This window comes from Gekko japonicus, unplaced genomic scaffold, assembly GCF_001447785.1.
Source record: "Gekko japonicus isolate JY-2015 unplaced genomic scaffold, Gekko_japonicus_V1.1 scaffold1401, whole genome shotgun sequence".
In the NCBI taxonomy this organism is placed as follows: domain Eukaryota; kingdom Metazoa; phylum Chordata; class Lepidosauria; order Squamata; family Gekkonidae; genus Gekko; species Gekko japonicus.
The window spans coordinates 478,921-493,438 of record NW_015169214.1 but is presented as its reverse complement, the minus strand read 5'-3'; the positions used below and the strand labels follow the sequence as shown (position 1 = coordinate 493,438).

General features: G+C 42.1%; 1 protein-coding gene across 2 annotated transcripts in view; it reads left to right on the top strand.

The window, feature by feature from the left end:
* The first annotated feature begins 1,507 nt into the window (after window positions 1–1,507).
* Window positions 1,508–14,518, top strand: part of TSNAX (translin-associated factor X) — a 30,089-nt gene continuing 17,078 nt past the window's right edge. For both annotated transcript variants that reach the window (XM_015416381.1, XM_015416380.1), the window contains exons 1-4: window positions 1,508–1,632; window positions 2,534–2,638; window positions 3,207–3,321; window positions 6,692–6,822. In XM_015416381.1, coding sequence (XP_015271867.1) covers window positions 1,617–1,632; window positions 2,534–2,638; window positions 3,207–3,321; window positions 6,692–6,822 — 367 coding nt within the window. In that variant the 5' untranslated portion in view covers window positions 1,508–1,616. The remainder of the gene's footprint in view (window positions 1,633–2,533; window positions 2,639–3,206; window positions 3,322–6,691; window positions 6,823–14,518) is intronic.

Below are 14,518 nucleotides of genomic sequence, written 5' to 3'. Positions count from 1 at the left end.
CCAGGCCTGCTCAGTGGAATCCCATCCTCGTCGCCACTGTAAAGTACTGGGTTTGCCACATGGAAGACTCGGACCACGACGTGCATTCACACGCGTTTATTGTACTTCACACAAGAACTGTAAAACGGCCCTGCAAGGCCAACTATATACACACCCACCCAGCACACCCACAGTCCCATTGGAGGGTTTGAATTTCCTGCCAAAGTTGCTATTTGTGAATGCTGGGGGAACTAAGATCCTAGGCTTCTATTGTTTAGAGGAGCTAAGCTCGACACTGTAGCCGTGGACCCCTGGTGGTGGTCCGCGTACATAACATTAGGGATTGAGGTAGAGTGGCCAGCCTCCAGGTAGGGCCTGGAGATCTCTGAGAATGACAACGAATGTCTGCACAACAGAGATTGGAACAAAGTTTGAGTCCAGTGGCACTTTTCAGACCAACAAAGTTTAATTCTGGGTATAAGCTTTCATGTATCTGAAGAAGTGTGCACTCATGCATAAGTTTATACCCTGAATTAAACTCTGTTGGTCTTAAAGGTGCCACTGGACTCAAACTTTGTTCTATTGCTTCCATCCAACATGGTTACCCACCAGTGCTCCCTCTAAGCTGAGTTAGTGTGAGCTAGCTCAGTTTTTTAGCGTGTGGCTCACACATTTTTGTCTTAGCTCAGGAAGGATGGCTCCAGAGCAAACTAATTAATGCAACATCCAAATCGCTCACTCACAATTTTAATGCCAGTAGCTCACAAAGTAGAATTTTTGCTCACAAGACTGCACAGCTTAGAGGGAGCATTTGGTACCCACCTGAATCTAACAGAAATTAGTTCACCTGGAGTTAAATAGCTGCTTTGGTGGGTGGACTCTGTGGCATTATACCCCACCGAGCTTCTTCCTTCCCCAGACCTCACTCTCTTCAGGTTCCAACCCCCAGGAGTTTCCGAAACTGGAATAGGGCAAACCCAGCTACTATCCTGTAATCCTGACAAGCAGGAAATTTTTCGGAGGCTAGTAGAATTGGGCCTGGCCCTGAGTGGACGCCTAAATTTGCAGGTTCAAGGTGGCATTAGCTCTCAGGAGTCAGACCAGAAGAAGAATTCGTCCTCTGATTTGATTTGGGGTTTTACTCTTTATGATTTTAAACAGTTAATTTTCTTCAGTCTTTTAGACAGCCGCTTCCCGACAGTCACAGAAGAAAACTACATTTCCCATATCGCCTTGCTTTATTGGAGGTCTTGCAGAGGCAGTAGCGCACACAGGATATAGCTCACTTAGGAATGCCTATTTCGAGTTCCTACGCTTGCTCCTACCTGCAAAACCACTGTAACCTCTGCCGGCCTCACAGAAAGCTCCCTTCCCTGCGATGGCCAAAGCGGGTGAGAAAGGCACAGCCGGTTCGGTGCCGCAAACTTACATCCTGCTGTCAGGAACTTTGGATAGACACTGCGGGGGAGGAGACTAACGGTCTTGACAGGCGAGGTGACCGAAGCGGGGCTGCGCGAGCAGTGGGAGGGTTCCTTGTGGGCGGGGGAGGTCGCGGCGTTTGGCGTCTGCTGCGCGTGCCTCTCCCAGAGTTCGTGAGGGGCAGAGTTGTGGCCTCGTGGATTAGAACTGCAGCCAACATGAGCGGCAAAGAAGGTGGTGGCATTTGGGAGGAGGGGGACTTAAAGCGGCTCCTCGCGCCCCCTTCCCAGTCGAGCGTTTCCCCCCTTTCCCGCTGTTCCCAGTACCATTCACTTATTCTCACCTCCCCGCTTCGTTTTCTCGCCTATCTCCAGTATTGGTGCCTCCCCCCCCCCCCGCGTGTTTAGGCCCCAAAGAAGGAGTGTTAGGGGAATGTGTGAGGACGACAAAAATGTTCTGTTGCTCCACATCCCGCACACGCATGTTCTTGGGTTGCTCTGTGCCACTGAAGGAGGAGTGCGTGAGTGGTAGAAACTCAGCCGTTGAAGTAGTGCGTAGCCCAGAGACGCGTTGAAAGAGAGAGACGATTGTACTTGTTGACTTTTCTTCCAGGCACTCGGTCGGCCAGAAAGATTTGTTCTGGGGTGGGGGAACGTGTTAACTTTACTGCACGTTTGATTCTCTGGCTAATGAAATGATGAAGCCGTTCATTAAAACGTCCCTTTTAAACGAGGGGATATCTGCTCCCCCCCCCCCCTGGATTGTTGAGCCTCATTTTAAATAATGTGTAGTTTTAATTGGCATTACAATTTTAATCCTCAAAGTGTCCCAGCGACTCTCAGGAGGTCCCTCCCCCGTATTAAATTTTTAGTCCAGCAGTGGGCATTTGTTTTCCATTGGCTGCAAATGGAGCAATAACAACTAGGGTGGGGTACTGGATGGTTTGGCACTTTACATCCAATGCTATCTTTAGGTCTGCACTTTTTTGGAGTCCAGTGTTTTTGCTTATAAAATAATAAGGATGTAGTGTTTTGTATCAATAGGGGTAACATGTACCTTTTGAAAAAATTCTCAGAGTTAATTTGATTTGTATTAAGAGCCTACACCTATTAAGTATCAGTAGTTTTCTTTATAGGAGCAGGTGGTTTCAAAAAAAGAAAGCATGATAACTTCCCCCATGGCCATCGAAGAGAAGAAAAGGACAACATTAATCCTTCAACTGTGTTTATGTCTTTCAAAGGTAAATACATTTTTAAAAGCTTGAAGGCTGGTTCACACGTGCATACTGTCTCCTTTTTCCCGTTTGTGGGGTTATATTGAGAAATCTCGAAATATACTGGGCAGTATTTGGAGACCACATGCAGATATTTTGCCAATTGTGGCTACTATTTAAAAAGTGCTGCTGTGATCGTACACATAAGTCATAGTGTGATCTGGTTAATTTTGAAGGGTTAGGTTCCATACAGATGTGCAGTTGCATGGAAGAAAGAAGCCCTGATTGTAAAACAAACCTACCAAAAAGGTTTCTGAGATTGAATGTGAATTAGGTGAATTAGGGTATATAGAATCACTTGTTCTGTTCAGGCAAAGGTTTTATGGGTCTCAAAGTTTTGCTCTCAGGACCTGTATGTAAAGAAGAGTTGTGTATAATTCAGTGTTTTGAATATGAGAGATGAAGAATAGATTCATTAAAACGATTGTATTGCTTTGAAAAATTATTACATAATGTCAAGTTTGTTAGGAATCTAACCTGTGATTTTTCAGTGTATATATGAATGACCTGTCCTTGTTTGAATTCTGTTTTCTAGCATTTCAGCTGGAGCTTGATACAAGACATGATAAATATGAACGGCTTGTGAAACTTAGTCGTGATATAACAATTGAGAGTAAAAGGACGATATTCCTACTGCATAGGATCACTAGGTGAGTAATCATTCAGCTTTCTTGATTCACTGCTTTTCTTTTCTATTGTATAGGGTGACCAGATACAAAGGATGAAAGGGTTCCTGTTTTTTAATAATTATGTAGGAGAAAGAATTTTGGTAGGTGTGTCTTTTTTTATGCACAGGTGAAAAAAACTGCAAAAAACTGATGAATTTCCTGCTCCTACAGAACTATAAGTCCTGCTTTATTTTTCATATCCTTATTCTAGACTTACAGTGGAATGGCTCTCTTGGTTTATACTAACCCTGGAAAAGAAATGGACATATATTTTCTTAATGTTGAATTTTGCTTTAAAGAGCATCTGCTGATGTAATTGTTGTGAGCCCCTGTAAGCTGAGAAAGAACATAATTTGGATACTGCTATTAATTGTTGTCACAAGTGTAGTTGATATTAAGATGGGGGGAGGCAGTTAGGGATCTCCAGTATCCCCATAAGTCTTTAACAGAGCTACCCAAGAGGAGGAGAAGACCCATAAAGAAGACCCCATTCTGTTGGGAGTACTGTGGTGGTGTTGGTGGTATATGTGCTATACAGCTGCAGCTGTAGACCTCTGCTTTCCTGCCACATTCAAATCAAGCTTGGTGAGGGAGGGATAGAAGATGAGCATCACATTAAGGCCTCCCTTTGCCCCTTGCCTAGAAAAGTAGCCAAAAATATGGTTCTTGGGATCTGCTACATAATGAGATCTAATTAACTGCATACCTTAGTTTTTACATTGTTATCCCGAGTCACTATAGATCCTGGTTGGGATGCTGCTGTGAATGATGGTAGCTGTTGACAGTTTTTAACAGTAGTGCTAGACTTGCTTATAAGCATTCTTAGACAATGTGATGATTATAGTAGAAGTGATTATGAGTTCTTTGGCAACATTGATGCACTAATAACTGCAGCTGCTGATGTAGCTGCACAGATCACAGTGTTAAATGAAAGCTTGTGCAGAAAGATGTGATGCTATCACCAAGTTACATCCATTTTTCTCTCCTTGTGCCTTCATAGTACAGCTTTGGTATTCTGACATATTTAGCAGTTTTTTTCTAAACCAGCAATTGATTGCAGAATAGCTTTTTGTATTCTTATAACTTGCACTGCAACTCATCCTATGCCTTTAAAAGCTCTTATTATTGCTTTCCCATAGTAAGAATGAATAGGTGTTGTATGTGCTGTATTTCTAAATATATTTAGGCAGCTTTTAGATGTCATGCTTAGCCAGTTACATTGCTGTGATATTTCAGTGGTAAATTGCTTGTAGACTCAGAAAAGTTTTTCGTAGCCCTTGGAACCAACATCTTGATGGTCTCACTCAGTTGTGTGCATGCATTGGAAACAATGCCAAGCTTTAGGAGCTCACAAAACCAAATAAGGACCCACGGTAAGTAGGAAAACCAACATACAACAAATACCGTGCACAGATTATTATAACATATAAATAATTTTATATTTTGTGAAAAATATTATTACAATGCTTTCTTCATTCGTAATTAATCATTCACAATTCATAGTATAAGAATATCAAATATCATCTCCATAGAATCTCAAAAGATATTGTACAACCTTATAATTGATAATAGTCCTCCTCTGTAAATAAAAATTTCAAAAGGGAGGACTCCTTAAATTCTCTTTATAACATGTGCTCTGTCTTCCTCCAACAGAGGTCCAGATATCCTTCTATTTCAGAATCTTCCTCAGGGAGTTCAACAATAATTTTCAGCACAAGGTTGCCAAATACTAATATAAAAGATAGCGGGAACAGAATAGGTTACAATGCTAGTAATCTCATACTAGACAGAGCCTCAAAAAAGTGAAAAGTTCTTACCCAAAGTTTTAATCCAAAATTCTTTCAATGAACGCTGCAAAAAAATTTTTTTTGATGAGCTACAAGCCTCCTCCAAATTGAAAAGCACGTTCAGGAGCTTTCAGTTTAGGAGCTGGCATCAAATATTTAGGGTCTTGATTTTTTCCACTTCTGCCTCTTTGTCTAATGTTGAACCATTGTTTAGCAAGAGTGGTATGGAGGCAGAACAATTTTGTGATTGCCTAGGTGAGTAACAGTTATGACAAATTGTGTGCCTTGGCATTACTGAATTTAAGCTGTGACTAAGGGTTAGGGTGACAGTTGATGTGGTTCTGCAGGTTGACTTCTTAAAATAATTATCCATAATTAGTTTGCACATTTATTTATTTAGATATTGGGTCATCAGCTTGGATTTGCATTCTGATATGGATGAGGATTTGCCTCCAAATTGTGCGTGCTTGTGTTTACAAGTGGAGAGGGAAGGTAAAAGGAAGAAAATTGTCTTCCTTACTTCTCTGTGCCCTCTAGATTAACAAAAAACATTTAATTTTTTTTCAAGGTAGGATGAGATGCTGTAAAAAGAAAGCAGCGGCATAATATACAAACTGTCCTATTCAGGTTCAGACTAGTCTATTATATTATCTGCTATAATTTACAAATCCATATGCCAACATTTAGGTCTGACTACTGTTATGCAGGTATTGTACATGTTATATTTGATTTTAATAAACATTTTAAAAGGAAAAAAAATTAAGTATATCTTAGCAATGAACACATTTATTGTGGCATGTGTTTTATGATCTAAATCTACTAAGGTGGGCTCTAAACCACAAAAAACTTTTGCCACAACATATTTGTTAGTTTTTCACATGGTACATTTGACTAATATGGCTACCTCTCTGTAGTTTGGCACTGTGGAAAAGATGTATGGTAGCACTTTTGGTGTCACCTGTATACCAGTAGAAAAGAGCAAGAGTCCACTAGCACCTTAAAGACTAACAAAATATGTCGCAGGGTATGAGCTTTTGTGGGTCATTGCTCATTTCTTCAGATACCTGCGGTGACTCACAAAAGCTCATACCCTGCCACATAATTTGTTAGTCTTTAAGGTGCTAGTGGACTTTTGCTTTTTTCTACTGCTACAGACAGACTAACACGGCTACCCATCTTGATCTATCTGCCTGTATACCAGTTACAGTGATTCAGGTTATGTGGTCATATTTCCGATATGTTTTTCAGTGCTGACCATGGATGCATGCTTAAAACTATGGTACTTTATTCTGGATTAATATATTAGAGTGATTTCTAATGTTCATAGTCACTTGCATAAGCAGTGTTTAGAATCACCTGTTAGTTGCTTGCACCCCATGATAGTGTAAAGGAGTAATCTTTATGGAATTTGAGCATGTGCCTGGTGTCGTCCACTTGCCTTAGGGATACATAGATATATACTTGCTCAGAATGTTTTGTAAATTATGTGTATAGTGATTTATGCCTCTATCCTGATATTTCAACAACTGCCTCTTTGTAACTTATCTTGTGTTCTGTGATCACAGTGCTCCCAATGGAGATGAAATATTAATGGAATCTGAAGCCAAATTAGATACTGTGAGACAGAAGATAAAACAAGTTGCACAAGAATTGATGGGAGACGATATGTACCAGTTCCACAGAGCCATCTCTCCAGGTATGAAAAACAACAGTCATTACAAGTAAAATTCAGATAGAGTTCAACTCAAAAGGCCTGGCTTTACTTTATTTGACATGTGGAAATCAGTCTCTCTTCACAAAGGAAGAATGGTTAATTTGTTCCTAATAAACTATTGAATTTGTAAACCATTATATAGTAAATAAAAGTAGGGCTGTGTTGTAGAGAAGTTGTCTGGAACATCTTCTACGTAATGCATGTTGTTGAATCCTTGGATTAATAATACATCCTTGGTGATGGTTGCTAACATTAACTAGATCCAGAAAGGGAACTTGTAGGGACACAAGAGATTTATGGTTGCCGAACAGTACCTATCTCTTTGAAAAGTCTAAATCAGAGGTGTCGAACTCATTTGTTATGAGGGCCAGATCTGACATAAATGTCACTTTGTTGGGCCGGGCCATGTGTGCTATAAAATGTAACATGAGGTATCGGAACTATAAACTGTATAAAGGTGATTTTGGATGTCAGACGACAATAGCAGGCTTGATTGGAGTAGGTGTGATATGCAGATGTGTAGTAGGCATGGAGATACCAGTGTTAGTAATGAGACAGGAAACCTAGGTCTCAATTCCATACAGGAGGATTCAGTCCAGAAGGATGCAGATAAATGGACATAAGTCTGACATTAGAAACCACAACATTCAGTTGCTGACCTAAGAGTAACAGTGCTCTTACTTAGGAATTTCAGAGAGAGTAGAAAGAGAGTGGCTGCTGAATTGCAATTGATAATGAAGCTCAAGACAATGTATCTCAATTCAGTCCTAGTTTTCCAGTCTCATTACCAATGTGTGCTATTATCATTTGGTATCTGAAATCACTCCACTCTCCAAGATATAAGGACCTATCCAAGTGTTCTAATTCCTAATCAGGCTCTTTTTGAAAGCAGATAAATCCAGATAGGAACAGAGAAATCCAATTTTTTTAGAACAACTTTTCAGAATAAGCCAAAATAATTTCCTCAATGCACATTGTGCTTGTCAGAACCCCCTCCCTTCCTCCCTCCCTCCCTTCCTCCCTCCCTTCCTCCCTTGAAGTATGCTTGCACACAAAAACTTATACTTGGAATAAAAAGTTATTCGTCTTGAAGCTGAAATAGGATTCCAACTTTGTTTTCTCTCTTTCCTTCCCTCCCTCCCCAAAATAGGAGGAGCAGCCCCGGAGAAGGAAGCAGAAGCTGTGTGCGCGTGTGTGTGTGAGAGAGAGACTTTGTATCTCTCTCACAGGAAGCAGCCATGGAGCTCTCTGTGTGCCTCTGTGTGTGTGAGAGAGAGGGAGGGAGAAAGAGAGAGAGCGCAAGGGAGGGGGGAGGGAGGCAATAGGCAGGAAGCAAAAAGCCACAAGGGAGCTGGAAAAAAACCAAGATATGGTGCAGCTGCAGCAGCAGCCCTGGGCAAGGAAGCAGGAGAAGGAAGTTGCACAGGGGCCACATGTTTGACACCCCAATCTAAATTGTTAATGAGAACTCTTGAATGTAGGTAAGCATCTTACAGTCCAGCATGAGGATTGCAGTTAATTTCTTTTGTATTCTGGGCTTTGTATTTTGAGAGCCAGTCTGGTGTAGTGGTTAAGTGCGCGGACTCTAATCTGGTAGAACCGGGTTTTATTCCCCACTCCTCCACTTGCACCTGCTGAATGACCTTGGGCAAGCCATAGTTCTGGCACAGCTGTTCTTGAAAAAGAGCAGTTTCGGTCAGAGCTCTCTCAGCCCCACCTACCTCACAGGGTGTCTGTTGTGGGGAGGGGAAGGGAAAGGAGTTTGTAAACCGCTCTGAGACACCTTTGGGTAGTGAAGGGTGGGGTATGAATCCAACCCCCCCCCCCCCCCGTAAAGAGTTGGTGATAAACATTGGAGAGATAGGTATGGGTCATCAAGATTCAGTTGTTTTGGGCATGTTTTTTTCCCTTGCCAGTGATGTGCAGAAGACTGAATAAGAAAGTCCCATGGTTACGTACATAACACAGAAAACCAGGTATGCAGAGCTGCTTGAACCCATATCCAGTTTATAGCCACATATGTGAGAGCTTCTTTCCTTTCTACACTGGGCCCATAGCCATATGAACAATATTATTGATGCAAACAAACATAGATTACTGAGATTTTTATTCCAGAAGTATGCCACAGCTAAGTCACTATGTGTAGATAGGTGTTAGCAAGTGAGGCCCACAAGGAACTTGCAGGGGACAGGAAATCCCACCCTCTACCTCACTTCCTTTCACTCCCACAGTCCTGCTTGCTCATGCTGCCACCCATGCCTGTCTTTCTAACTTGTCTGCCTGCTGAGTGATGGTGAGAGGGTGCCTTTCTTGGCTTCTCCACCACCATACTTCTTAGAAATAGCTGCTGAGATCCTGCGACTTAGCATTGCAAGATCTGCCCCCTTCCCTGGTAAGTTAAAGTTTGGACATCTTTAAAAATTTCCTTCAGTTCCCCCGCCCCAAGTTTTTGTGCAAACTTGGGGGTTTCTCCAGGCCTATAGAAAAGAGTTCCCTATATCTATGTAGGTGTAAGCCATCAAGGTGCAACCAATTTATGGCAATCCCATCAAGGGGCTTTCAAGACAAGTGAGAAGCAGAGGTGATTTGGCATTGCCTTCCTCTGTAGAATCTTTTTTGTTGATCCCATATCCAAGTACCGACCCTGCTTAGCTTATGAGATCTGATGAGATCAGGCTATAGCATACCATTCCTCATCCCCTTCCTTTATCTATACCATGGCCCTATAGTATGGGTTTTTTTAATCTGAACCCGGGGGCCATTGTTCAGAATTAGATATAACAAGAAACGGGACCCATGATACTCGCGGGGGGTATTCCCTGCTGCTCCCAGGTGGCTGGCCTGCTGAAGCAGCAGGAGCTCTGCACAGAGGAGGCAGCGGTAGCGGCCGCAGGAGAGCCCACCAGGTGGTCCGCTGGCCTCCCCGGGCTTCCCCCCCGCCCCCGATAGCAGCAAAGGTTGCAGCTTTAGCCACCGGCCCTCCAAGGTTTCTCCCCCCACCACCCCCACAGCCGCCAGCAGCAACAGCTGTGAGCCCTGTGTGCTCCTAGCCGCTGGGCTGCCAGGCTTCTCCCTCCCCCCGCCGACAGCACCAACGTCTGTGGCTCCCAGCGCCAGCCCTCCAAGACTTCTCCCTTCCCCCTCCCCGGCCGCTGCCAGCAGCAACGGTGGCAAGCCCTGCGCAGCACCTAGCCGTGGGGCCGCCCAGGTTCCCCCCCCCCAGCAGCAATGGCTGTGGCTCTCAGCCGGCCAAGGCTCCCCCCCGTGCATGAGCCGCCGCCGCCAGCAGCAATGGCGGCAAGCCCTGCACAGTTCCTAGTGGTGAGTGCGTTCTCTGTGCATGCGCAGGGAACGTTCCTTTGGGGGGATTTAAGTATCCCCCCCTATAGTTTTTTTATAGATTTCAGATTTTTCTGCACATCTGGGGATTGCCCCAAATATACAGGCAAATCTCTTTGCCCCCTAGGTGCCCCCAATGTGTGGATTTAGGTATCTGTACATGGGGGCGCCTTGGCTACTAGATATATAGATGTTGAATACCCAGTCACTACAACTTGTTTTCTGTCTGGAGTCAGTTTCAACTAGCTTCTTCTCATTTTGTTTTTTTACAACAAAAACTTGTTAGCAAGGATGGTCTTTTATTGTGTATCATCTAGGAATTTCTGGAACAGACTGTTAACCACGTGTTCGTTTGTCTTCTTCAGGAATGTTTGAATCAAGTGTGTGAGTGTTAGTTTACATTAAAATTGAGAAGAAGTAATGTGCTGCCTAGGTGCTGAAAAAATAGCATTTTTACTTTCCCTTAAGGAAGCATTTACAGTGCTCACTGAAACTCCAGCAGTTTCTCTTGAAGGATTGTACCATTCAGGGGAAAGTTGAGAGTGAGCATGTGGTTACACACCTTGCCGAGCATCCTGTTAGTAACTGAGATAGCAATGGACAAAGTGATCTGAGCAAATGAGACAAGATGGTATTCACGGTCACTGACAATTTGGGCTTTAATATGTGGTTTTCTAGTCAGATTAAGTTCAAGAGATTTTGTCTAAAAATGTTTCACAAATATGTCAAGGGAGGTGCTGCAAGGTAATAAAGGCTTATCTCTGTGAACAGAAAGATTGGGAACATAATAATCCATTCAGTTCCCAAAACAGCTTGCTGACTGATGTTGTGCAAGTACAAGTGTAAAAATTAATTTTATAATCTAATAAAACAATACACAAAGCAAATAGGATGAGGGGGAGAGGAACAATGGTAGTGAAGATAAAACAAGAAATATCATGAAAAGCAGCAGTGAAGTTTTCAGTGACTCTTTGTTAGTCAGATCAATTGTGGAAGAGCATTCTGGGCTTTCTAAGTGGAAAGATCGAAAGAATGAGATAATAGTACACATGATACAATGTTTAAAGAACACATGAACGCATGAAACTGCCTTATACTGAATCAGACCCTTGGTCCATCAAAGTCAGTATTGTCTATCCAAACTGGCAGCAGCTCTCCAGTGTCTCATGCAAGGTCTCTTTCTCAGTGCCTACTGCCTGTTCCGTTTTTTAACTGGAGATGCCGAGAACTGAACCTGGGACCGTCTGCATGCAAAGCGAATGCTTTACCACTGAGCCACAACCCCTCCGTATCTTGAAAGTAGAGAGACTAAGAATCAAATTAGATGAGGAACAGATCTACTTGCCTTTTTAAAAAAATCTAAAGCAGTTGTGCAGAATCCAAAATTGGTTGGGGGCTTTGATTTTGGGGATGAGATGCATTAAATTTCTCCTCCCTGTGCACTCCTTCACAATGTAAATATGCCTGCTTCCCTGAGCTGCTTTTTGTCCCATGGATGGGAAGAGTGTACAGATGCATATATGGAGCTCCATGTGGGTTTCTATGTTCTTTCCTCATGGGGTCCTGGGGGGGGGGTAGGTTTGGATTGAGAAAATGGCATGAGGGAAGACTCTTCTCACCAGCAGCATAGTTCTTGTCTGACTCCTTTTTGGAGAGGGGCCATAGCTCAGTACTAGACATCTGCTTTGCATGCAGCAGGTCATTCAGTCTCCAGCATCTCTAGTTAAAGGATCAGGTACAAGGTGATATGAAAGACCCTGGAGTGCTGCTGCCAGTCAGAATAGGCCATACTGGCCTTGATAGACCAGTGTTCTCACTCAGTGTAAGGTAGCTTCATAAATTCATGTGTCTGGTTAGGAGTTTTTAACAGCTTAAAAAATGGCTAAGGGGTCTGATAATAATTACCATGCATTTTTAAAACTTAACAGCAGCCATGGGATGGACCTAGGAAGATCGGAGGTGGGGTTTGCCCCTTGCTTAGTTTGGTCTCAAGAAGGGAGTATTAAGGGATAGCAAGAGCTAAATCTTGGAGTTTGTAACAAACGTTTAAACAAGACTCAGGGTTACATAATAGAGAAGCAGTTTTTCCATTTCTTATATTCCATCAGATTCAGTTTTCTGTTATCTGTGCTGTACTTGTTGACCTTTCTGTTTTAGAAATCTGATAAGTCAGTGGAAAACCAAGGATAAAATGAACCTCAGTATTGCCGATTCTGATCTCTCATTCTAGAAGTCAATCTGGTCTTCTTCAGTGCAGTTAATGACTTGGAAAGATTACTTTTTCAGAATGTGGTTTGGAAACCAGTGATTCACAGACCTGATCAGTCTGCTGTGGACTTACCGAAGCTCAGTTTTCATAGAACTAAATTATTCCGTCTATTTTTGACAGAGGCACATTCTTACGTTAAAAAAATCGAAATCATATATATTCCCAAGTGATAAATAAATGTTCTAGAAAGTAAAGTGCCAACCCAAAGTTCCTATCTCAAAGGCAAGTTGTCCAGTTAACTTCAGGCCTAAAAATGTTGTCTACCAGCTTAAATTCAGACATCTTGCTCCTTTTCCCTCATACGTCATTTTATTGTAGATCCAAATCAGCTTTTTAATTATAATATTACAGTGTAGATTTGATGTAAAGATCCCGCCCCCCCCCAAAAAAAATCTGGTGAGTGTAGTAACTTTATTTCCATAAACAGAAGTGCCACAAGTATGATGTTTGAAAGTATTGTTTGCTGCTTGTTAAAAACTTCTTTGGGGCTACTCCAAGCCGTTGTTCTTTTGACTTAAACATAAAAACAATTCTGGCAGAGCACTAAAGAAGTTTCATGCTTTCCCTCATTAAGAATAGTGCTAATGGCACGCAGAACATTTCCCAAGGGATGCTTGTATGAGCTCAAACACCAAGTATAGTAATAATAATTGAACAATAACAAAAGTTGATGCCTGTTTTCTACACGTTTCTTAACAGTACAGATTGTCCCAAGGGACGATTAAACAAGCAAACAAAAAGATACTGAAATAACTAGGTTTTTTTTACAAAAAATACATAGCTGCTTCTGCACATTGTTAAGAATATTATCATTTTGTGAAGACTTTTAATGTTGAAATGTTTCTGCTCCTTTGCCATAATTTTATAGTGTATATGAAACATATTCCCAAGGGGAAGTGCATAATGTGGCTTTAAAACGGAAGACGTGCAAGAAGGCTTACTTTGGATTAGAGGCATGAAGTAGCAAACAATGTCTGTCTTATTCTAGTGGTGGTACAGTGGCAATGTTTGACTGATATAAAAATATCAAGATAATGGCTTGGTTCCTGAAAAACAGGAGTGGAGATCTGCTTGCTGAATGAGGTTTTTAACATCTCTTTCTTCCTATTTCTCCCTCAGCTATTTCTGATAGTTGGGGAACTTGGTGGAAACTGTTCTCATTGGATCCGAGCTGGTTAAATTGTGGAATACAAAAGATAAAAATATTGTCAGAGGTCATTATATGCAGTCTTTTCTGTTGGAACAGGATCTGCTGTACCCAAATGTGCCCTTAGTAGTGCATGGGCAAAGAAAATGTGAGGTGACAGAACTCAGGGCCAAGCGGACTATCAGTGTTTGTTCCAAGCTCTTGCTTTTTCTTACAGCTCAGTCTGAAGTATATTTTACTTGGAAGTCAGTCCTTTTTACTGCCTAGTAAGTTTGCATAGAACTGCATTCCTAAGCACAGTTACATCCTTCTAAGCCCTTCGACTGACTTAGGGTGTAAATGTTTAAGATTGTACTGCAAATCTCTTTCAGTCTTATGGTTTCTTTTAGAACATTAATGTAGTCTGTTCCTTAGTGCATATTATCTGTGCTTGTACATGTCTTCTGAAAGGCTGTAAACAGACTACTAAGGGACTAAATCCTCTTCCTACAAATAATAAATTCAAGGAAAGTGAAGTGACTGAATAAAATTACATATTTATCATGTGCAAAATTATTTCAGTAAATCCAGTGAGTTCAGTTAACTTTGACAGACATAACTTTGCATAGGATTGCACTGTTAAACATTCTGAAGTACATAGTGAGAGAAAGTTTGCAAGAGCTCATTCATCTGGCAGTAGCTATGGCTACATCTATATATCTAATAGCCAAGGTGCCCCCCGAGTACGGATATCCAAATCCGCACATCGGGGGCACCTGGGGGGCAGGGAGATTTTCCTGCACATTTGGGGCAATCTCCAAATGTGTAGAAAAACCTAAAAACTGTAAAAAAAACTATAGGGGGGATACTTAAATCCCCCCAAAAGTAAAGGAGCATTCCCTGTGCTCTGAAAAGGCTTCGCTGCAGCCCCCGCCACTGGAGGG